General features: G+C 47.7%; 1 protein-coding gene and 1 long non-coding RNA gene across 2 annotated transcripts in view; one reads left to right on the top strand and one right to left on the bottom strand.

Annotated features, from left to right (window-relative positions):
- LOC112546395 (uncharacterized) overlaps positions 1 to 1,610 on the top strand; it is a 48,230-nt gene extending 46,620 nt beyond the window's left edge. Inside the window, exon 3 of the long non-coding RNA XR_012906034.2 lies at positions 1,044 to 1,610. This is a non-coding gene — a long non-coding RNA (uncharacterized LOC112546395). The remainder of the gene's footprint in view (positions 1 to 1,043) is intronic.
- The window catches only part of RGS8 (regulator of G protein signaling 8), a 32,392-nt gene that overhangs the window by 5,933 nt on the left and 2,491 nt on the right, over positions 1 to 23,968 (bottom strand). The window contains exons 2-4 of the mRNA XM_006126926.5: positions 16,158 to 16,216; positions 12,117 to 12,218; positions 10,946 to 11,010 (exon numbers count right to left, since the gene is read on the bottom strand). Of these exons, the coding sequence (XP_006126988.1) occupies positions 10,946 to 11,010; positions 12,117 to 12,218; positions 16,158 to 16,216 (226 nt within the window). The remainder of the gene's footprint in view (positions 1 to 10,945; positions 11,011 to 12,116; positions 12,219 to 16,157; positions 16,217 to 23,968) is intronic.

Genomic DNA, 23,968 nt, shown 5'->3' with positions numbered 1-23,968 from the left:
CTCAAGCCATGTGCCTCTACCACATGAGCTAAAAGCCAGCTGCCTCTCAACTAAAGCTGTAGAGTAGACTTCACCCTCCCTTGTCAGTGGTCTTGGTGCCTCTGGGTTTCACTTACTAAAATCACTTTTGTTTATTAATAATCCCAGTGTAAATAATTGTTACCGGGGGAGGGGGAGCTGCTTAGGGGCCTTATATAAGAAGGTGGTTGGTATAGCTGCTTGAGGTAGAGCTGCTACCTGTGCTGCTTTCACTTACATCATGGACCGCTCCTTGATAAAGAGGACCGATAAAGAAAAGTTATTTATTAGTTCCCTAAATAGAAGAACTAGAGGACACCAAATGAAATTAATGGGTAGCAGGTTAAAACTAATAAAAGAAAGTTCTTCTTCACACTGCATGTAGTCAACCTGTGGAACTCCTTGCCAGAGGAGGCTGTGAAGGCTAGGACTATAATAGAGTTTAAAGAGAAACTAGATAATTTCATGGAGGTTAGGTCCATAAAAGGCTATTAGCCCGGGGATAAAATGGTGTCCTTGGCCTCTGTTTGTCAGAGGCTGGAGAGGGATGGCAGGAGACAAATCGCTTGATCATTGTCTTCAGTCCACCCTCTCTGGGGCACTTGGTGCTGGCCACTGTCGGCAGACAGGATACTGGGCTAGATGGACCTTTGGTCTGACCCAGTACGGCTGTTCTTATGTTCCTCTCCCTGGCTGACCCCAAACAGCAGGAGACATGAAGCTGGCACCCAGCTTGTGCTCTCTCCAGTGTCTTTCCTGGGGAGGTGGGAAGTCAGGAGCTGATTGGGGAGTTTCTCAGTAGGGGCTAGTAGAGAATGAAGCGTGGAGGGGAAAGAACAGCAGATCCTGGTGCCAGAAGGCTCTTTGTATGTAGCTGGTTCCTGTAGTGTTCATTCTTACATGCGCCATAGCTGGTTAGTAGCTACCCTGGGAAGCTTTTTACAGTGACTATAAAGAGCTTTGCGATGTGTTTCCTGCCTCGCTTCCTGGGTCTTGATTCTCCCTCTGCTTTTTGACGTCCTTAGTGCTGACACAGGGGTCACTCTCCACAAACAGAAGCCTTGCCAGGGGACGTGAGGAACAGCGCATGATGTCTGGTGAAAGGAAAGGCTTTCTCGTGATTGGTGTGTGAGAAAGACCTCAGCTTCAACCCTGCCCCAGAGAGCAGCCTGGAGCAGCCATGGAGCTGGGTCAGCAGCTGGAACCAGAAGGTCTCTGCACAGCTCTCACAATCAGTGGCTTGTGATGTGTAAATAAATGGAGAAAAGCGTCGGATCCAAGTAGCAGACATTCCTCTCTTCCTGTCTGTACTCCGTCTCCTTCCTGGCTTCCCGCCTACTTCCTCTCCCCTCTTCACTCTCCTCTCCGGAAACTACTTCCCTTTCTCACTTCCCCTCCTTTCCCTCGTCCTGCAGCTCCTGCAGGCCTCTTGCTTCACTCTGTCCTAGTTACTTTCTGCCATCTCTGTCCCACCTTCTTCAGTTTCCTTTTTCTCCCTCCCTCCCTGCCTTTCCTTCTGTTCTCCTCCCCTGCACCAGTGGAAGAATTTTGGTGGTGCCCAGAGCTCACACTCCTGCCCCACTTAAACTCCCCCCTCCCACCTGCCTAAGGCTCTGAGAGGGAGTTTGGGTGGGGGAAGGGTTGCAGGCTCTGGGAGGGAATTTGGGTACAGGAGGGGTAAGGGGTGGAGCTGTACGGGCCTCACTAACCCTGGTGCACTGCCGACAGGGCCAGAGGACACTGGAGGCAGGGAACGGCGAGTTTTTATGGTGCCAGCCCAGGGCCAGGAATATTCCTGGTGTCAGGGCTCCACAGGCCCATATAACTCGCTGCCAATGCCAGTGTTTTTTCCTTCTAAGCTGTGCACTTGGGCAGCTGCCCAGGAGATATTCAAATGCCACGCAGCTAATTAGCAGAGCATCCACAGTTGCCCAGAGCAGATTTTTCCATCGGTGCTGCACATCTGCACATGTCTAGGAGCACGTAACAAAATTTATCCCGCACCTGAATGGAAAAAATAAGAAGGAACGTTGCCTTGCACCCATGTCTATTCCAACTTCTGTCTTTGTTTCTACCTTCGCTCTCTCTGTCTCTCTCTCTCATGGCCTTATGCTCTGCAGGACAAACGTCAAATCCAGGGGCAACCCCACAGCTAGCATGCACTCATTCGTAAGAAGCTGATCCCCTCCTGACGTCTCCCAGGCTTCTGTCTCCTCCATGCATGAGCTCTCTCTATGTAGTGAAAACTCTTCTTTTTAGATCAGATGGCCAGGATCCTTCTGTGTTGTTTGGGGGGCTGGAGGTGTCCAGACCTAAGAGGACTTTCTTGGGAGGAACTTTAGAACCTAGGGCTCCTTCTCTTTTTCCTCCGCCTCCGGCTGATTTCCACCACTCGCCTTCCCCCCGTGTGTGGCCGATATAAGTCATGCCTCGGTCGCTCCCCCAGGGCATCTCACTACTTCCTGCCTTAGCCATTTTGCCTGATGTCTACTGTAGCCCAGCTCCTTGAAAACAACAGCCTCTGGCCCTAGACAAGCACTGATTTCAGCTCTCCATTTCTGGCCTTCTCTGAGCAGGCTAGCGACAGACACACACCAGCTCCTGAGCCCCTCTGCCAGCGGCATCCCCCTCTCGCATCCAGCTCCTACCACCAGACACTCACAGAAATTACCACATGAGCGGGGCCTAGTTCAGGCAGGGTGGGCGGCCGGTCTGATCCGAGCCTCAGCAGAGACACCAGCCCAGGCACTGGCCTGGCAGACTCCAGACTCTCCGGGCGGCATTTCACACTGCCCCGCACCCTGGCAGGTGGGAACGCGGGTCAGTCCAGCCCCGGCCCACGCTGGCTGCCGCCTGGCCCTCCCCAGAGCTGCTTGGGCACCCGGCCTCATTTCCAGCATGTGGCTCCCAGGAGTCACCAGGCGATCTGGCCCTGCGGCAGGTGGCTGCTTCCCCTTGGAAATCCTCTTGGGATGCTGGGTTCTGTGCTTCGGGGACAAAGAGCCTGATGGGTTGAGGAGCTCACCATGCCCTGCCCATCCTGCCAGCCCAACAGGCTCAGCTTGGCACGGGCTGGATTTGTGGTAGGGGGCTGCGTAGAGGCAGGAGCCAGGCATGGATGGGGAAACAGCCCTGCAGGCATGTTACCTGGGGGGTCACTGGAGCCAGGCTCCTTGAAACTGGAGCGAGGCCGATAATAAAACACGGGGCCATGAATATTAAGGCTGAAGAGAGAATGAGCAAGGATAATAAGGAAAGGTTACCTGTAAATCAAGAGGGATAATGTGTTCCCTAGAGTCTCGACTTTATTCTAACAGGCTGAAATCCTTGTCCAAGCAATTCCTCACCTAAAGCCTTCCAGCCTCACTAGCCCACATGGCCAGGGTCCGCATTGACTACAAAAAGTGCTGTCCTTTGGGTTCCTCAGTGAAGGGTAAGAGAGGCGTAACGACATTGCACAAGGGGGGTTTTCTTGCACAAGAAGGGGCAGTGTAGACAACTCCTTCTGGCGCAAGAGCCTCTTCTGCAAAAATGGTGGCTCATTAGGTATGCAAATGAGGCTCGGTGATATTCCATGCTTATCCTTATTTGCATATTTCTGCCACAAGAAGCCGCGAGTGAAGACATAGCCTAAGATGGATAGAAAGCTGGCTAGACTGTCGGGCCCAATGGGCAGTGATCAATGGCTCAATGTTAGTTTGGGGGTCGGTTTCTAGTGGAGCCCCAAGGATCTATTCTAGGACCGGTTTTGTTCGATATCTTTATTAATGACCCGGATGAGGGGATGGATTGCAGCCTCAGCAAGTTCGCAGATGACACTAAGCTAGGGGGAGAGGTAGATTCGCTGGAGGGCAGAGATAGGGTCCAGAGTGACCTGGACAAATTAGAGGATTGGGCCACAAGAAATCTGACGAGGTTCAACAAGGACAAGTGTAGAATCCTGCACTTGGGACGGAAGAATCCCAAGTGTTGTTACAGGCTGGGGACTGAATGGCTAAGTAGCAGTTCTGCAGAAAAGGACCTGGGGATTACAGAGGATGAGAAGCTGGAGATGAGTCAACAGTGTGACCTTGTAGCCAAGAAGGCTAATGGCATATTAGGGTGCATTAGGAGGATCGTTGTCAGCAGATCCAGAGAAGTGATTATTCCCCTTTATTCGGCTCTGGTGAGGCCACATCTGGAATATTGTGTCTAGTTATGCCACACACACACACACACACACACACACACTACAAAAAGGATGTGGATGCATTGGAGAGGGTTCAGCGGAGGGCGACCAAAATGATTAGGGGGCTGGAGTGCATGACCTATGAGGAGAGACTGAGGGATTTGGGTTTAATCTGCAGAAGAGAGGAGTAATGGGGGATTTGATAGCAGCCTTCACCTTCCTGAAGAGCGGTTCCAAAGAGGATGGAGAAAGGCTGTTCTCAGTAGTGACTGATGGCAGAGGTGGGAGAGGTCCAGGTTGGATATTAGGAAAAACTATTTCAATAGGAGGGTGATGAAGCGCTGGAATGAGTTACCTAGGGAAGTAGTGGAGTCTCCATCCCTAGAGGTGTTTAAGTCTCGGCTTGACAAAGCCCTGGCTGGGTTGATTTAGCTGGGATTGGTCCTGCCTTGGGCAGGGGCTGGACTTGATGACCTCCTGAGGTCTCTTCCAGCTCAGACAAGATCACAAAGAAAAAACTATTTCTTGCCATTTCAACCAGAAAGGACACTGTCTCAACGACTTAACCACCTGCATTCTGCTACAAAGACCTTTTACATCTGCACTTGAAAGGGAATCCTCTGAACTGTCATTCATGTTAAAATTCGACACTCTCCGGGGGGATTAAACAAAGACCCCAACTACCTTACCCATTACCAAGATAGCTTCCCCAGTTATCACCTCTAATACCATTAGCTCACAGACATCTAACTTTCCCCTCCTCTAATATCATTAACTCACAGACACTTACCTTCCTTCCTCGCCCCCCCCCCCCCCCCCCCCGCATCCCCCTCCTGTTCTGAAATGTGATTTGTCCTTTTCATATGTGTTCATTTTTTTAAATTGTATCCTTTGGTATATATGGTTGTGACTATTTTCTTCCACTGTTTGATCTGAGGAAGTGGGTCTGGCCCATGAAAGCTCATCATCTAATAAACCATCTTGTTAGTCTTTAAAGTGCTACATAGTCCTGCATTTTTCTTCCAGCTCTGTGATTCTATGATTCTTAGCTCCTGTCTGGAAAAAAGCTATTTGTCAACTCTTCCTGATCCCGCAGTTTCAAACGTATTTTAGTAGGTTCACGTAACTCCCTGCAGACCAACCATGCATGCCTCTTTTTCCACTTAACATGAGCACTGTGCTCTAAGCTTTCATCTGATACCTCACGCAGCAATGCGGTACCTGTAGTGAGCGTGTCAGGTCTGAGAGAAGATGCTGTTACAGAGCACTGACCTCTTTGTCCATTGGCATTGAGTGGCTGTAAGAGTGGCAGCCTCTGAGAGTGAACAGCAGATTCCTGCGCCCTGACAGACAGATCCGCACTGTCGTGATGCCCTGCGGCTCCGGGTGGGAGGGGAAGAAGGGGCGTGGAGGAGAGCACTGTAGCCATCTGGTGGGAATTCCAGGGCAGATATAGGCCTATTGAATCCTGCTCCCTGGAGGCTGAGTTAAAGACCTGCATGCTCACAAAGAGAATCATGGGAGCACTGCTTACTACAGGAACCTTTGTTTCAAAGCCCTTTTCACTGGAAGCACAGTACCCCCCGGATGTGTCCGGTATGGAACTGACTTGAACAGCAAAGCATCATCAATGGAGTCCCCTACTGAAATATCAGCAAAAGAAGCACGGAGGAGTTAGGAAGTGTGATACATCAGTGACATACTGGGAGTCTTCAGATGGCTCGGCATGGCGCATCATCATAAAGATACCTCCTTCTCCAAGGGCACGGTCAGAGGGTATCGGTGTACTTGTTTAGGACCTGGCCTGGCAGTTCTAGTGTACTTATTCAAGCATCTGACCCCAACAAGGAGCTGTGGTGGGTGTGGGAACCACCCGAAACCAAAGTGGGGAGCAGCTACTGTTGGAGCAATCTAATAAAGACATTGCATAGAATTCCTCTAAAGGGAAGAAAGCATCAGAACCTGTAAGAAGAGCAGATCTGGAAGGACTTTGCACGTCTGCGAGAGCAGACCAAGGAAAGGCTGGAACATTCTCCTTTCACTCTTGTGAACACAAGCCCGATTCCACAATCGTTACTTGGGTCACTTCTTATTCAGCCACGATTCTCCCCGACTTCTGTGAGAGTTTAGCCTCACTAAGAACTTCAGTTTATGTCCTTCTGTGTACCTGCTCCAGCATCATGCTGATCCATAAAGCTGTAAGGTGCACTGGGGATCTTGGGGATGGCTTGGGCTAAGGACACTTATTTCCCAAACAAGTATCTTTTTCTGAGCTCCTCCCCTGATGTTAAGGATGTGCCAGAAGTATCCTCCAGCCCTGGATGCTTTAAGTCATTATCATCTTTGGCACTTAGGCATCGTGTGTCACTGGTTTTAATTCATCCTCCCAGTTCATCTGTGTCCTAGGTATTATCACCTTCCTTTGATAGAAGAGGCAGTAAAGCAGGAAGGCTCTTGGATTTGCCCAAGGTCAGTCAGAGAGATGTGGTTAGAACTCAAAGAGTTCTTTACAACCTACTTGGTGTTCTTTCCCTAAGAATGTGGAGAGAAGACTGACCAGAGCAATAAGGATTGTTAAGGAAGGAGTTCTGTCTGCAGGCAGATGAATGACGACAAGTCCTCAATGTCTTGAGAAGATCCAAGACTGCAGGATTAATTCATTCAGACAATTGGATCGCCAGCCGTTTAGCCTATGCTGGAATGAGCACATTAATGGTTATTTAGGTAATGCTTGCATTTCATGCCTTAGATTTGATTGGCACTTAACATAGGCTGAGATTTCTCAAGACATGCAGGTGTTGCTGCACTGAGCAATGGCTCTGTTTTATTTTCAAAAGGCACTGGGGAGTCCTATTACTCCTTGCTGATGCTGAAGGTGGCGGGAGTACCCGAACCTTTCTAACCCTAGTACTGTTTCATTTCTTTTTGGGCTCGTGTTGGCAGCACAAAGCTGGGAGAGCAGGAAGAAGACTGGGATTTTCCCATGAATCTGTGGGAAGTAGAGCCAGGAGTGCTCCAGGAAAGGCAGAAGAAAGATGCTCTATGTCAGAAGAGCAGAGAAATCAGGAGAGAAGGAGAAGGCAGGGAAATCACCACCAGAGAAGGCAAAAGGAAAGGTACGTGAAGGTTTTTCTAGGTCTGACTGTTGAAAGCTGACTGAGGAGTTAAGGACAGTTTGTCCTGCTGGATATTGCACGAATGACAAGCCCAGTGTCCAGCCCCGTGAGAGATGCAGAGCGAGATGCACCATTGCTCCGCCGGCACACTGTCAAAAGGAATCTCCATCTGGCGGGCCAGACCGTGTCTCCTGGGCGTGAGAAACAGAGGGAAGCTACTCTTGTGTCCCTCACTGCACACACACACTCCTAGGCCCAACTGAGCTCCAGTCTCACAGGAGTCATCGTTAACCTTAATGGCATGAACTGGGGTAAAGATGTTCAAAGGCAGCACATTACAGTCACTTGCCTGGCCTGGGAAGCGAATTACAAGCATGTCGCAAGGGCTGCATCACGCTGCCCTGAGGTTTTCTCCTCCCCCCTCGCTTTTAGAAAATGAAAACTCCACATGACTGTGCAGTGCTAGCTGGCCTGTCCCTGGCAAACAAGAAGGTCACAGCAACGTGTCGCGTTCCAGGTCTGGGCCACAAGAGCAGGTGCTCCTGGCTCGAGAATGCAGATTGCCTGGAAGACGGCTGTTCCCTGGGCCAGTGTGGTGCATAAGACACCTTGAGCCAAGAAACAGGGAGGCCGACGGAATCGCTGGGCCCCTGGGCAAAGCGGTGGGGGCTGTCTCTCTGCACTCCTGGAAGGGGCGGGGCCTCAGGCAGAAGGGGCGGGGCTGGGGCAGCCAGCATTCAGAGCCGCCCGGGCCATGCTGCACCACCCTCAGATAGCTCTTCACGCCGCCTGGAATGCACCAGTTGGGACTCCAGCAGTGATTTAAACGGCCCGGAGCTCCGGCCTCTCCCACAGTAGCAGCAACAGCATCTGGGAGCCCTGGGCCCTTTTGAATTGCCTGGTCTCAGAGCAATAGCTGTCAGAGACACACTCCAGGAGAGGGGTTCTGAGCAGAGATTGTGGGGAAGGGTAGGTGTCAGTGAGAACAGTGGATTTCCTTACATTCTGGTATCACTCTGGAACCAGATGTTATTGGAAACCACCTTTTATCTAAGGTTCTCCAAGACTCCTCCCAGAGACCCTCTCCTGCACATATTGTGTTGGGATTACCTATGACTATAAAGTTCAATAAAGTGATGCAGACAATAGACTTCCATACGTCAGCCGATATTTTGCAAAGGTAAATGAGCAGATATCATACATAGAGCGTGCATGATTCCTTTTGAGAATATCTCCCCCTGCAGCCTCTTTGGAATCTCATTGTAAGTAGCAACACGGGGTTCAGAACTTCCAAAAAAGAATACTATAGCATTGTGATTCTTTGTGTCAGCCTCCTTCCCTTGGCAGTACCCATTGAATTCTTATGAGGGTCTCAAGATTGTATCACTTTCGTAACATTTAATCCCGCCCTTTGATCTGAAAAGTATCTCCCTGCTCCCTTTCATTCCTGCCAGTATATCTTTGGAGTTGGCTCCTTGTCATTCAGTTCCCGAGCTCTCTCATAACACGCCATTACATCAAAAAAGTGTTCGATCAGAAGAGGAGTAAAACCTCATTCCAGGTATAACTTTGGCTCTGGTGTATGAAAACTGGGAGCCATTAAAATTATTCTAAGCGAACTGGCAAACCATATCTAATTTTTAACCTCTCTGAAAATTACACGGGAGTTTCCCTTCCAGAACAGACCAGCGGTTCATCTCGTGAAGCAACGGTGTTTGCCAGATGTTTCCGAGAAAATGATACGTGCATAACATTAGAAAGCAAATAGAAAATTTCTTCCTGGGCCCAGCTGGTGATCAGCTTATGCCTCAGAGCATGAGCATTACGCTTGCAAATACTGTTCACACAGGCAGTCAGAAGGAAATGTGACTGATATGGTTCTCTCCCTTTTTGGCACTAGCTGGAGGCAGTTAGTCGAAAATGTTCACTGGGGACAGCCACACAGAAATGCTAGAATAGGCACAGAACTTCTTTATCTGTCTGACAGTAGCACAATATTTGCTCACGAGTGCTTCTTAATGGGGGGGAAATACAGATAACTGAAGCTTTGTCCTGCATCCCTGTTGGATCTGAGGCAGATCTATTGCCTTTTTAATGCAGTTGTGAAAATGAAAATACCCACAATGACTACCCCAAGATAATCCCTTTCACCCAAAGGTCTGTGGGTCAAGCACTGCTCTCGTTTACACTGGTGTAACTCAAGAGTAATAAGACTGACTCAATGGAATTACTTCCAATTTGTATCAGTTTATTTGAGCGCAGATTTTGACCCTCACACTAGCAATTCCAGAGGCTTTAGGTACAAAACAGCACGTAGATTATTCCCTGAGAAGGCTATTTCACAATTCACTGGGTAACTCTACCAATGCCATATTAGAAACTCATCTTTTTGTTATCACGTAACATAAAGTTAGCACAACTTCCTATTCTCTTTATTGGAGAAAGCTGGTATCTCAACTGATGTTCCCTAGAAGCTGTGCACTTGTGTGGCCACTAAGGAGAGATTCAAATGCCACCCAGCTGATTAGTAGAGCACCCGCAGCTAGGTTTTTTGTTTCTACTGGTGGTGCACATTCGCACATGCCTCGGTGCATAGAAAAAAATTATTCTCTGCATGGATGGAAAAATTCTACACATGGATGGAAAAGATTAGAGAAAGAAATATTGATCTCAAAGACCTCTCTCTATGCGGTAGCTACTAATAAATGCTGACATTTTTGTCTACATTGCTTTTGTAAAAGAAGCATGCTTTTGTATACACAAACCTTATCTTTTTTAATATCGTAATTTATGCTCCGTGTAACATAGGACTCTGACAAAATTAAAGATGTGCAAAAAAAATTTGGATAGTGACAAAAGTTTTCCATAATATTTTGTGTTTTGAGCAAAAAAGAGTGTTTTTAAAAAGCTGAATACTCCTCCCCTCCCCGTTTTTCCCCTAGCTGCAAAAACTATATTCTTGGGGAATTACTGTTATAAAATAATGCCACATCTTTTCACCCATGGATCTCAAAGCAGTTTGCAGTCCTCAATTCCCAGCAGAAAGCAATAGGATTTCAATGGGGCTGTTTGTTAAAGGTATAGAAAAGATTTTGGAAAGAATGCAGTCCCAGGTTACAGTCCATGATATCAGAATTCAATAGCTTCCGGGTAGGATGTGTTTGGTGGAGCAGAATAATGTTTCTATGAACATAATTGGAATGATTGATCTGTTTTGTGGTATGAAGTGCGATGATTAAATGAGTTTGTAGGATCTGTGTTTGTAGACCATTCAAACTTGTCAGTTTAACTATAAGTTAAACCACCTAACAACTAAAACAATGTTAATTTTCTAACATTCAAAGTCACATAGGGGATTTGAATGCCCACTGGATTTCCTATTAACGTTAATGGGAATCGGGCAACCGGATACCCCAGGTGGGTTTGAAAATTTCAGCCACAGTGTATGTTAGTTTTGCAATATACCCTGCCACTCAGCATATTCTTGTGATACTGCCCTGATGCCTTAATTATGAGTGGTGAAGACAGACAGCTGTGAGTGATCCACTGTGGGTTCTTGCGCCATCTAATACAATTTGTTCACATTTGATCTGCAGTAAATATTTGTGAAAGAGGATGGAGATAGAACTTGGTTTCTACTCACATTTATGGGACAAAAGACTGTCAAAAGAATCTGCCCATCTTGTGGCTTCTTCTGTTGATAATCTTCTAAAAGAAAGGAAATGACAATCACAAATAGTCTGGCTGTGTTTAGTCTGCAAGCTTCTTTTGGAAGAACCTTTTTTCAGAAGAGATCTTCCAAAAAAACTTCTTCCGACAGAGAGCGTCCACACACCAAAGAAGATTGCTTTTTCGAAAGAGCGTCCATACTGAATGGATGCTATCACGCGTTTAAGCTATGATTACTATAGACGCAGTGGCCACTGGGGCACCTGTGCTTTTTCCTCTTTCCTTCTCTTTTGAAAGAACGCCCTCTTCCCCGTCCACACACATCTTTTTCCGAAAGAGCTCTTTCAGAAAAAGGCTTCTTCCTCGTAGAAAGAGGATTACCAATGCTAGAAAACTCTCTCTGTTCTTTCAATTTACTTTTGGAAGAACGCTATTGCAGTGTGGACGTAACTCAGGTTTTGTCAGAAAAATGGCTGTTTTTCCAACAAAACTCTGTAGTGTAGACATACTCTCTATTGCAGACAGCCTTCTGGTGCAGCATGCCTGGGAAGGGCTGGACAAGAACACCCGGACCAGGACTTTGTATCAACCAAAGTAGAGACAATCAACGATGAATTAATCCCAAGTTTTACACAAGTCATACATTCAATACATTCAATAAAACTGTTTGTCCTTTACATTAATAATGAGACATAGTATATTGGGTAAATTCTTCCAGCATTGTAGAGCATAATAGGGCAATGGATTGAAGATGCTGATCACCTGTTACGCCGAGGTAAATGCTCATATTTAGACTTGTAGTAACAATGGGCCAAATTCTGTCCTCAGATAAATGCAGACAACTCCCATTTGTTTTGTTTGCATGGTCTAGCTGAGAATTTGCCTCAGTGTAGCCACGATACAGATATTTTCTAACAGGGCTGATGTTGTTTCAGGTTCCTTGGATGTTTGTCTTCCTTTGGGAAAAACAAAGATTTGGGGATTTTTCATTGCTTCCTCTCAAAAGATTAACTTAATTATTTTTCAGGGATCTTCAGTGCTAAAACCAACTCCAGTTGCAGGGATTGGGGTTCAAAGCCTATCGCGTACAAAAAAGGACGGAAATACAAATAGAAAGGAAAGGAGAAAGGTACGTCTGTACTCACTTCAAAGCCCGGTTGGGCTTATCTGGAAGAATGGCTGTGAAGTCATTACAAGAGTCTGATTTGTGAGACAGGCAGCCCAGGCGAGTCCTCATCCCTCTGTTCCTGTAATCAGTGTGGGATAGGGGTGTAGGCAGGGGAGAAGCAGAGGAGGTGACAGTTACAAGAGTAGCCAGAGTTGTACAATGCAAAATCTCAGTGACTTGGTATCTAATGTAAGGAACCATGTAAGGGTTCTAGGGTTTAGTCGAACATCTTCTGTGAAGGCCGAGAGATCTCTAAGATAGCTTTGTGCTTGAGTGGATAGGACTAAAATATCAGAACTGTCTCAAGTAATTAAAGTCTTTGCTTTGTAGTGTATAAGTCAGTAAAGGACAATGGTGAATTGATGTGAAAGGCCACAGGCTTGGAATGGTTTCTCATGGCACTCTTCCTTGGCAGATGGAAGGGGGAACTGGGCAGCTGTGCCAGAAATCAGTCACCACTTTTCACCAGTGCACGGACGGCACAAATACATGAGCCCTTGCAGTTAGTGGGACATAGAGAATCAGAGGGAACAGGTGGTCTCTGCAAATGACCCATGACTCTCTAATACAGCAGGATGCAATCTGTAAATTCGGAGTGACTAGGCCTAGCGGACTAGAGATGTATCTCATCCACTATAGATGACTCTGTGTAAGGATTCACTCCATCATTTGCTACTCTCTAAAATATGTTCCACAGATTTCACCCCTTCCCACCTCATAACCATCCCCGCCCGTCCAGTGGGGTAGGAGACACATGCACAAAACACAATTATTACATAACAATCTGGGAAAACTTGGGAGCAGAGGCATCAAACAGGAAGGGGGGGGCACGGAAATAGTACTGCATAGGCACTGGCCCCTCGCAAACCAATAAATGTTGGTTAATAGTTTTACAACAGAATCTAAAAGAGCAAGAAATGCATCATCCATTATGCCCCGTCCTAATCCCAAAAACATATCTACTAATGGATTCTCCCAGCACTAAATGGGAACACCTTCTCCTACGGATGAGAAATGGAGAATTCAATAATTCAGCCCATGCTCTTCCAATATTGGACCCAACCCCGGCCTGGAAGGACCCTTTTGTTTTAACAACTTGATAAATCTTTCCATCTGCTGGGGAAACACGACATTTTACCACTCTCTCTATATTTTTCCAAACACATGGATGCTCGTCTCTGAACCAGTTTGCATCATGCCCAGTTTTTTCTTTATCCCTCTCAGATGTTTCCTATGCTGCATGTTTTAATATCATTTTAGAGCAAATTAAATATTAATTGAATGCAAGCAACGATTATCTCCCTGGCACAATATGGGTAGCTTGTAGCGTTAGTTATTGCAAAGTATTGAGATCCTTAGTTACCGGCATTACTGAATGGCGTCAAACCATGGACATCTCAGGACAAAATTCCACAAGCGATCTAAACGTTGATGGAGAAACATCCCCTGTAAAAGGCTATGTTGAGGACTCCAATGCTATGTCATTCAGACACATTAGGTGAGTCTAATCTATGCGCTTTTTGATGCCTTTTCCACCAGAAACCCCCAACTTTCGTCCTTCCTGAAATGCCTATTCCAGCAAAGGCTTGTGAATTGCTCAGCAGAGGTGCAACATGCACTACCGCAATGCTGGTTACATTTCTCTGATGTCTGAGATCAAGGGACTGCAGCAGGGAATGAAAGAGATGCTGCTGCAAAAGGAAGATCGTTCATTTTTGACAGAACATTGAGCCAAAGGTTTTGGATGCGGGAGGGGAAGCAAGGAAATGGAATCCATGGGAAATGGAGAAGCCAAGGAAGGGCAGGAGGGGAAGAGGCAACAGTGGAATGAGCTTAAAAGCTTATCAGACAAGGGAGAGGGTAACAGGAGGGGAAGGGGTAAAGAATGGATCGTTTCTTTTCAGTTACCTCCATGGAATCAGTAAGGCATCCATGCAGGCTTCCAGTTACAGTTAACCCTTTAATTGGCTGGTGTGTAGGGCGGTCAGTGCTGTTTGCAGGAGATAAGACTGCGGGGAGGAGGTATTTACTGTGTCACGTCCTGTCCCTTAAAATCAAAGAATCCTCTGTAAAAGGAGGGGTAGCTGTTCTCAACCCATTTAATTCTCTTGCCTCCTAGCAGGGAATGTTGGATTTTCAGTGGCAACCATTCAGAGTTGAGGGTTGGTCATAGCAGGAAATTCCACCTCTCTTTTACTCCCCAGAACAGAGGTTCAAGTCCAGCTTCAGGTCTAAGTGACGTGAGTTTGGTGGTCTCAGCTCACCGCTGAACGGCAGCGGTGGACATAACCGAGCGTATCTTTCAACTCAACTGGCAATCCTTGCTCAAGGGGCTCAGCTCAGGACTGAGCTGGCTGAGACCAAACTACCTCTTGCCCCTGACATCCCCTCAGGTCATGGTTGATGGAACTGGCCAGGCATCATGGGAGGGCTGGCGCTGCAGCTAACCTGTAAATAAAATAACACGAGGACTTCACGCGTCTGGAGGTGCTGGTCCTTTGACCACCACCAGCTCAAACATTCACACGCTGTATAAAAGCATCATTCCTGATGCACCTAATCATATGGCCTCTTGGAGCCTGTGCCATCTGTGAATGACTGAGGAGAAGGAGAAAAGGACACAGGAAACAGACAAGCCTTGGTACAGGACCAACTTGTGCCTCTGGCTTGTGACGGAATCTTATTCTAAGGCGCAAGGGCCAAGCTGATGGGATACAGAATGGGTTGGTATCGTCTTCCTGGTGCACACGCCGTATAATTGTGTCCTAGTGACCATGAGAGAGGAGGGGCCCCAGGTAATCTCCCTATCCTTTTACCCACAGAAGCAGAAGGCCAAGGAGCAGAAAAGAGAGGAGATTGTCTGGGGCGCAGGGGGTGCCTACCTTCCTTGGGGCCTAAAGAATCCCCAATGCTCCTGCTGCCAAATGCAGCATCCATTTTAAAACCTGATTATGTTAAAAAAGCACAAAGCCGCTTCCCCACGACCCTAATGGAGCAGGGATTGCATTACATGCCAGTGAGTGCATCGCCTTAATCCCCATCCTGACCGTCTGCCTTCCACTGTGCTGTCACTGAAGCCAAGCCCTATAATTCCTTAAGCCCCTTTGAATTGTCTTATTAACACAGTCTCCCTCGCATGTGAAACCAGAGCACGTGAGCTCCTGGATTCCAGTAGCTGGGATTTTTCTTCCCCATTGCCATGCTGGCGTTGCTTGCGGCGGGCAGAGCTGGGCAGCTGCTGGTACGCCTCCCCCACCCAAACCCACACATTCCTGCACTTGAGTTCCACCTCGAAAATGCTCTGCACTCTTCTGGGCTCCTGATGTATGAGGGTTCCATCCCAGCCCCACTCTCCTTCGCCATCCTCCGCCGTGGCCCCTTCCCTCTAGCACAGCCACCCTTCCCGCCGATGCCACAGCCGACCACTGGTGAACGCCTCTCTGACCAACGCGTGTCTCTCTCCACTGCTGCAATGACCCAAGACTGGTAAGGAGAGCAACCCTGAGGCTCTGCTGATCTCTCCCTTCCCCAGTCTCTTAACCCACCGGTATTTCTCTCTGCTGCCGGTAAAGCCAATCGGTTCAACCTTGACAAAGCCAATCTATGACTCTGTAAAGCTGGTCCCACTAGGAATCGATCCGGGGATCTTTCCCCTACCCTCTCACCACACACCCCACTCCTTTTCCTGTCCGATAACAGAACTCGGGTGCAGAGAGGAGCAGCCGGCATCTTCAGACGCATGTTTTGAGGGGGCTCTTTGGAGGTGGGGAGGTTGTTTTGATTGTGGCCCCCCCAACTTCAGCAAGACGACCTTGCAGAGTCACCCCAGGACAAGAAGAATGAAACCATCCCGAGGGAGAAAACGAATAATACTGAGGTTTAAAATGGAAGAGCAGGGATTTCCAAAGAGACAGCCAGAAATTAAAAACACCCATCAATGCACGTAGAAAGCCAGATGAACTGAGCATGGATTAAGGCATGGCAGACAGACAGGGAGAGACGGAGAAAAGATACTCACTGCCTTTGACCTGTCCTTGCGGCCTGTGGATCTTTGCCAATCGTGTGATCGGAGAGGCTCTACGGAGAGAACAGAGCAGTCTCTTAAGAGGCAGAAAGTCACACTCAGACACACCTCCCCCGCCCCACTTTCTCTGAGCCGCAGCACAGCTGAAAGCAGATCTCCTATCTGTGTCACATCCAGTAAACACTAAATCACTGCAGAGCCTGCTCACACATCTCATTGGTGGGATTTCGGAATAGCCCACCTGATCAGAACACTTTTGTTGCATCCTTCATCCTCCTCCTCGTTAACCCGATCACAAATCCCTTAGCTTCTACTACATTAAAACCATCCACCGCCTGGCATAGTCTGTTGATGAGAAGTGTTGACAGGGAGAATTCAGATGGCATTCCCCTGTAAACATTCTCTGTTGTTGTTACCCTGATTAAGTCGGAATAAAGCGTCAACCTGCATTGTTGTACAGAAACACTCCTCGGAGGTCGGGACAGGTTACTGCTTTCGGATCATAGGTCACAGAGCTCTTTCCACAGACGCGGCTGACAGAACAGGTACTCGTGGAGAGTTTAATTAAAGAGTCCTGTTGTCATCCGAACCAAATCAAATCTATTAAGAGGCAAAGAAGGCTCCTTATTGGATGTAATGTGATAAATGCAGAGCCAGTAAAAAATCCACCCCCCGGCAGGTTACAGATGTGAATTTCCTCTCTGTCCCATGCAGACCTGCTGTTATCTCACATTCGGTCATACCACTTCTCACCTGACTGGCACTGACAACCCAAATTCCCTGCCCTCCCACACAGAGCCACCAGTGCCTGACTTCCTCTTTGCTCTCCTACCTCTTCCCTTGCGACAGATGCAAATTGCCCTCTCTCTCCTATACAGATCTGTGGACTCTTCCATCCTTGTGCCCTCAGGCCTGAACTGGCAAAAGGAATAAACAAGAGGAGGCATTTTCAAAAGCAACTCAGTGACTTTGAAAGTCAGTAAGTCTCAGAGGGACAGCCGTGTAACTTTAAAAACGAGTAGTCCTGTGGCGCCTAAGGGCATGTCTACACTATGGAGAAGATCAGCGCTGCTGTGGTCGATCTTCCAGGGTTCAAATTAGCGGGTCTAGTGAAGACCAACTAATTTGAGTGGAGAATGCGCTGCCGTCGGCTCCGATAGTCCTGCTCCTCACAAGGAGTAGAGGAAGTTGACAGGAGCGTGTACTCCCGTTGACCTCCTGCTCTGTGGATGGCACCAAAACGTGGTTTAAGATACTCCAACTCCAGCTACGTAATTAACATAGGTGGAGTTGCATCTCTTAAGCCGACTTTCCCCTGAAGGGTAGACCAGGCCTTAGAGACTAACAGCAATATATATATATACAGTATTATGAGCTTTCGTGAGCACAACCCACTTCTTCAGATGAGATGAGCTTGAGAGAAAGTTAGTGGCACTTGTCTTTCTAAGTCACTTTGGTGACTTAATTGGCCTTTTGCCTCCTGTGAGTCTGTGATGACAGGTTTTTATCCCATTTCCTTCTATACCACATGCCAACCCTTTCACACAGATCTCAATCAATATCCTCAGATAGGAGTTACTATAGAGAACTTTTTTCTGGGTGTCTGGTTGGTGAGTCTTGCCCACATGCTCAGGGTTTAGCTGATCACCATATTTGGGGCCGGGAAGGAATTTTCCTCCAGGGTAGATTGGCAGAGGCCCTGGAGGTTTTTTGCCTTCCTCTGTGGAATGGAGCACAGGTCACTTGCGGGAGGATTCTCTGCATCTTGGGGTCTTTAAACCATCGTTTGAGGACTTCAATATCTGAGATATAGGTGAGAGGATTATTCTAGCAGTGGGTGGGTGAGATTCTGTGGCCTGCATTGTGCAGGGGGTCAGACTAGATGATCATAATGGTCCCTTCTGACATGAAAGTCTATGAAACCATGCCAGATGTCTCCCTTAGCCACACAAACATGCAGTTACCATTGTTTTACTGCTCTCTTCCACCATTGTCTGGAACTGGTATCCTATTTTAAAGCCTCACCTACCCCTCTCTATTAGTAAAGACTTCTGGCATTTGTGTTCTTTGTGGGTCCAGCTTGAAGCATGTCCTGAGATCACGTGTGGTTATATAGGCAGTGTCTACTGAGAAAAGATTTATGAATGATACAAAAATTATTTAAGCAACTATCAGAGACATGGTAGGTTTTCTTCTTGGAATTATTCCTTGTAGCTCTCAGGGAAATGATTGATCTGTTCTCTGCTCAGTACTCTGATCAGGCCTCAGTTTATCAGGAGCCAGAGGCTGAATGAATGTGATGATTGGTATAAGACTCCCGTCATCCAGAATCAGAGGCTGAGAAACTCATAGTCTGTGAATGGTGCTCAGAAGGTGAGTGAATGTATTCAAACCAGCAACCAGCATGAGCCTTTGCTCGAAATCCAACCCAAATTCATAACACCATTGCAAGGAGCTCAGCAAATTTTTAACCGTCATTTGTACTGCTCTGTGCTGTTTCCCTTCCTACTTCTGTCTGGGCTATTGCAATATCACGAGATATGCTATTTTTGCAATAACAAAAAATGTCAGATCTTTTGGGCCCCTCAACACAACTTCTACACCAACAAAGAGACCCATTTAGAAAAGTTCAGCTCCAGCATCCGGACTTTTTGCCTTTGCTTCGATCTGAACCAAACCAAATCTCTGAAACACCAGTCCTGTATGTATAGCATGAGTCTCCCCTCTGTTAGGGTATGTCTACACTACCCCGCTAGTTCGAACTAGCGGGGGTAATGTAGTCATCCGCAGTTGCAAATGAAGCCCGGGATTTGAATTTCCCGGGCTTCATTTGCATGAAGCCGGCCGGCGCCATTTTTAAATGCCGGCTAGTTCGGACTCCGTGCCGCGCGCCTACACGCGGCACGGACTAGCTAGTTCGGATTAGGCTTCTAATCCGAACTAGCTAGTCCGTGCCGCGTGTAGGCGCGCGGCACGGAGTCCGAACTAGCCGGCATTTAAAAATGGCGCCGGCCGGCTTCATGCAAATGAAGCCCGGGAAATTCAAATCCCGGGCTTCATTTGCAACTGCGGATGACTACATTACCCCCGCTAGTTCGAACTAGCGGGGTAGTGTAGACATCCCCTTACATCAGTTTTACTTCATGGTAACTCCAGTGACTCCAACGGTGTAATAGAGTGGAGGATCAAGCCTGTAATCTGCCTTATTGATTCTCCAGGTCAGAGTTGTTAATGCGTCCACTTCTTGGGTTGGCAAAGTGGGTTATTAGGCAGTCCCAGAATAACTGTGGAGACCGATATATCTCTCCATTACTTTCCTGGGTCAGGGTTGAGTTAATCTGGAACAAACTAAGTACCCTAGGTTGATGCATGCGCCATGACAAATGTGATTAAATTGCAGATAAAGAGAATTATATTTTACAGTGTAATATTTTAGAAAGCCTCTGTGAGGTAGGAGAAGGGTTTATAGCAAATTCCTTCTAAAATGGCCCTTTTGTTTTTGTTTTAGCAGACATACTATGCTGGCTTCTATTTAAAAGCTTTTAATAACACAGCCATTTAAATATTACCTCTGAACTCCATCCAGCATTTTAAATCTCCTTTTTTGCAGCAATTTCCTTATGCCCATAACAGCAAATGCACAAAACAGGAATGTATGGTATTGAGATGAGGTTATCGGGGAGACTCTATGGACACAGGGAGCCACTGGACAGGGCAGAAGGTCATTTACTGGCACAACAATCTAATCTCTGACGCCAAGCTCTTTCCTTCCGATCCCTCTGCATCTTCTGTACACTCAAGTGTCTCCCTGCCTCCTTTATGTCACTAAAGTTTTGCCCATGGCAAGCTGACAGCATCCCCCAAATTTCAGATTATGAACATGCAGCTGGTTGTCCTCCCCTCGGTGTGCCTTTGGCCGGCCCTGCTATGTGAACACTCTTCTAGAACAACTACGTCCCGTGTTTGATTCAAATAATCTCTTGCCTCTTGCCAGGTAAACAGGCTTCCCTCCGGCTGGTTTGAAAGTATCTGTGCATGGGTGTGTGCTTGCTTTGTTTGTTTGGGGTTTTTTGCGTACGGGTCCACATGCTTTTGGGTTCACTAGCCTCCCTGTTGATTTTAAAGATTCTACATTCCACACCTCACTTCTACTTTTAAGGTCCTTTCTGCAAGCTGGCTTATGTTATTGGAAGCCCTCCTTTGAGGATGTTAAACCTAATTAGCCTGTCGGCATTATTGCCTAGTGATTTAACAGTCGTTACTTCTGTGTCCCCTGCATTGCTTAGGGCTCAGTGGCAAATAGCTTTTCCTATTGTGTGTGTCACAAGTAGCTGTTCCAAGAAGCACTTTTTCAAGATGCCAAGAAATTGATTCCCTAAACCTTGTTCCATGGTGACATTTGACCAGTTTCTATCCAGGTAGCTGAAGTCACCCAGGATTTAATTGGAATTAGTCTCTGAGAAGAGCTCACAAGGGCCTAAGGGTTTGCATTGGAGGACTGGCTGGCATTGATTGCTGTATCCCACACTGAGGCTAGCAGCATACTATTCAGCCTAAGGAGTGCTCCAGCCACGGCTGCAGCCTTGGGTCCTATTCTGATTGCTGCCATGAGTAATAGCCAGCTAAGAGCTTGTGCTTGGATGCAGGGCAGGCTAAAAGGAACACACAGTTCTGACCTGGAGCAAAAGCTCCGGAACAGACATATCCTGAGGAAGTCTAAATTGGTGTAGGAGCCAGAAGTGGTAAGTTACATCAGCGTAGAGTCTCTTGGGCACTCTTATTTGGACTCACCTCTGAATAACTATCACTATTTGGCTATGTTTGCTTTGTCTTTTGTACTCCCTTTTCTCTGCCTCTCCTGTTTATTTTGCTTTCCCTTCTTCCTCTCGCTTTCCTGCTGCCTCTAACCATTTCTTCCTCCTTTGCTCTCTCTATCCCTTCCCACTTATACCCCCAGTCACTCTCTCTCCTCACCCTGCCCCTCCGCAGCCAACACAGGACAGGGGACCTTCTGAAGGTAGGGAGGTGGGGTGGATTCTGGAGTGCCATAGAGGATGTGTGCCTTGCCCTTTACAGCTTTTCATCATTGTCCTAAAACCATCTGAATGAGCCACAAGGGGACTCTCTCCCTGTAGTGCAGGGGTGGGGAACCTCAGGCCTGCCTGGATCTGGTCCCCAAGGCTTAGGGATCCCCCCCCCCCAGCTGGCTCCTGCACTCTTCCTCCTGCTCAGACCCCATACCCAAGCCTGCTTCCCAGAAGCCCCTCCTCCCACACACTAAACCCCTCATTTTTTGCCTCACCCCAGAGCCTAGGGGGCCCCACAAAATCTATTAGCTTGGGCCTCCCTAGGCTCTGGTGCAGCCCCCGACTTATTTTCCTGTGGGTCAGTGGCCCCCAACCCCCCAAAAAAGGTTCCCCACCCCTACTGCAGTGGGACCTTGGGCAGTGCAGAGGTGCCATAATGGCTCCCATGATACCCTGCCTCCCACGTGAGGCTTTTCAAACATACCCAGGAATCAAATTGGCACCGAGGTGGGCCAGGGATCAAGCGACTGCAACGGTCGTTAAGTGCACCCTAGAATCCTCTCCTGGAGTGGCGCTGAGCTATGCCCTGCCACAGTTCAAGATTAGGACCCCAGGAACCTCTCTGGTGTTACACATTAGACTCGCTCTCAATATCTGACGTCTAATCTGAGAAACCCTCTGAGAGACCCCTCCCTGTTCGGGCAGTGCCATGTTGTTTTTGGGTTGGGGTGACGCAGATTGCAAGTACACCCACTCTTAGACTCTTACAGCCTGAAATTAGCCCTCCTGTTGCCAGAAGAGTGAATTTCAACACTAAACAGAAAGGTGATTTATTATATGTTGAGACGGGCCCTGTGAGAAACCCACCCAGTTGGATCTACGCTGGGATTCCTTTTTGACTGGCGTGCACAGCCAAAATGTGTGGCCCTGCAGCCTGTCTCCACTAGGGGTACGTCTAGACTACCAGCCTCTTTCAAAAGAGATCATCTAGACAGCCACAAGAGCTTCGAAAAAGCGATCCACTTTGTCGAAAGAGCACCCAGGCAATCTGGACGCTCTCTTTCGAAAAAGCCCTGTTTGCGTTCAAGAATGCCTTTGTTTGAAAGAGCTCTTTCGAAAAAAGGCGTTCTTCCTGGTAAAAGTAGGTTTCCCAATTTCGAAAAAACTGCCGCGTTCTTTCGATTTAATTTTTAAAAAAATACGTGACGGCAGTCTAGATGCAAGTGACGTTTTTTCAAAAAAAGGCCACTTTTTTCGAAAAAACTCCGTAGTCTAGGCACACCCTAAGAGGAGAAAGTGAGGATAGGGCCAGATATCAGTGCAATTTTGTTTATTAACAAGGATTAGCTGTGAAGTCCCATTTCCCTGAGCACAGCAGGAATCGAACAGCAGGAGACAGTCTCTTTGCCGGCTCTTCCGAAACTGCCTTCCCAGCCGGCAGTCTGCACCCAGAAAAAGCTTTGTCGTGTAGCGCTCTCATACGACCACATTACGGAGGCTTCTGTCTGCTTAGCTTTCTGGTGTCTGGCCACCTGTGTCCCGACCCCCGGTCCTGTTCTCTCCCTCACAATAAAAAGCAGTCCAAGCCCTAGCCCCTGCATTTAAAACCCCCAAGTGTGCCGCTTCTCCTCATGCCTCTCCATGTGTCTGTGTTCTGAGTGCTCCTTCCTTTTATTCTGAATGAAAGGCAGCACCACCACAAGACTTAGCCCAGCTCATGGCAGAACTGACATGGTCAGAAAACCCCTGAGGGTTAAAGCTTTGTGAAACTGGTAGGATGCTTCTACTCCCTTCTAGGAAGAGTATAAAGCTCAGCTATTAGTCAGGGGAAGGCATTGGGATCCCATCTGGGGTAGGAAAAGCACTGGGCCTCTTCCTGTGCTGAAAGGAAGGTAGAGCACAGGGCCACAGAGTTCCTTGAAAATTAAAGACCATGTTAAAAAATATAGATATGAGAGGCTTAAAATAGGACCCGTGGGCTTGCCTTTCTGCGTGCAGCAGGAGAGTGCCAGCTATTTACATTCTTCCCCTGTGTCAATGACAAAAGCATCTCCCAGTCTCGTCTCGGGCCTCATGCTGTGACTGATGCAGCAGAACAAATCCCTCTAACTGCTAGATGGCTTCTGACCACAGCCTGTGTGTTCAGGGCTGAGTCTCCCTGATTCTCCCAGGCAGGCAGAACGAAAAATCAACAGCAAGGCACCAAGCAAGGCTCTCTGAGTGGCAGTGGCATTTGCATTGGACCGGAGCTGCTGAGATTCCCCTTACATATGATGTGTACATGCGCGCGCACACACACACACACACACACACACACACACACACACACACACACACACACACACACACACAAAGGTAGTGTGTGTGCATTTTGGCGATGATGCCAGTCTGCATGGAGCAGAGAGGCTGAAAATATTTATCCTGACACTGGTGTGTTCAGTGTCCTCTTGGAGTCCTCCCTGTGTTTAGCTTCACTGCTGCTGCTGCTGTCAATATGGCCGTATCTAAACTGCAACTGGAATGATCCCCTGTAAATTGGGGGGGGGGGGGTTTCCATAGAAACACTGACAGACCCTTGCCAAAAATGTACAACTTGTGATAATTTGTAAGTGCACATTGTATCTGGTAAAGCTGCTGGATGAGGGAGCAGAAGCACCCAAGCACCTTTGTACATGTGCTGTAACAGCAGATACACATCAAAGAGTGGGATTTACTGGACTTGGTATTTACAAACAAGCGGGGGAGACTGTAACTGACCCAAAGTTTCCAAGAGAGGGG

This window comes from Pelodiscus sinensis, chromosome 9 (assembly GCF_052426305.1).
Source record: "Pelodiscus sinensis isolate ZL-2025 chromosome 9, ASM5242630v1, whole genome shotgun sequence".
NCBI lineage: Eukaryota > Metazoa > Chordata > Testudines > Trionychidae > Pelodiscus > Pelodiscus sinensis.
The sequence above is the reverse complement of the archived record's forward strand: the minus strand, read 5'-3'. Positions and strand labels throughout refer to the sequence as shown.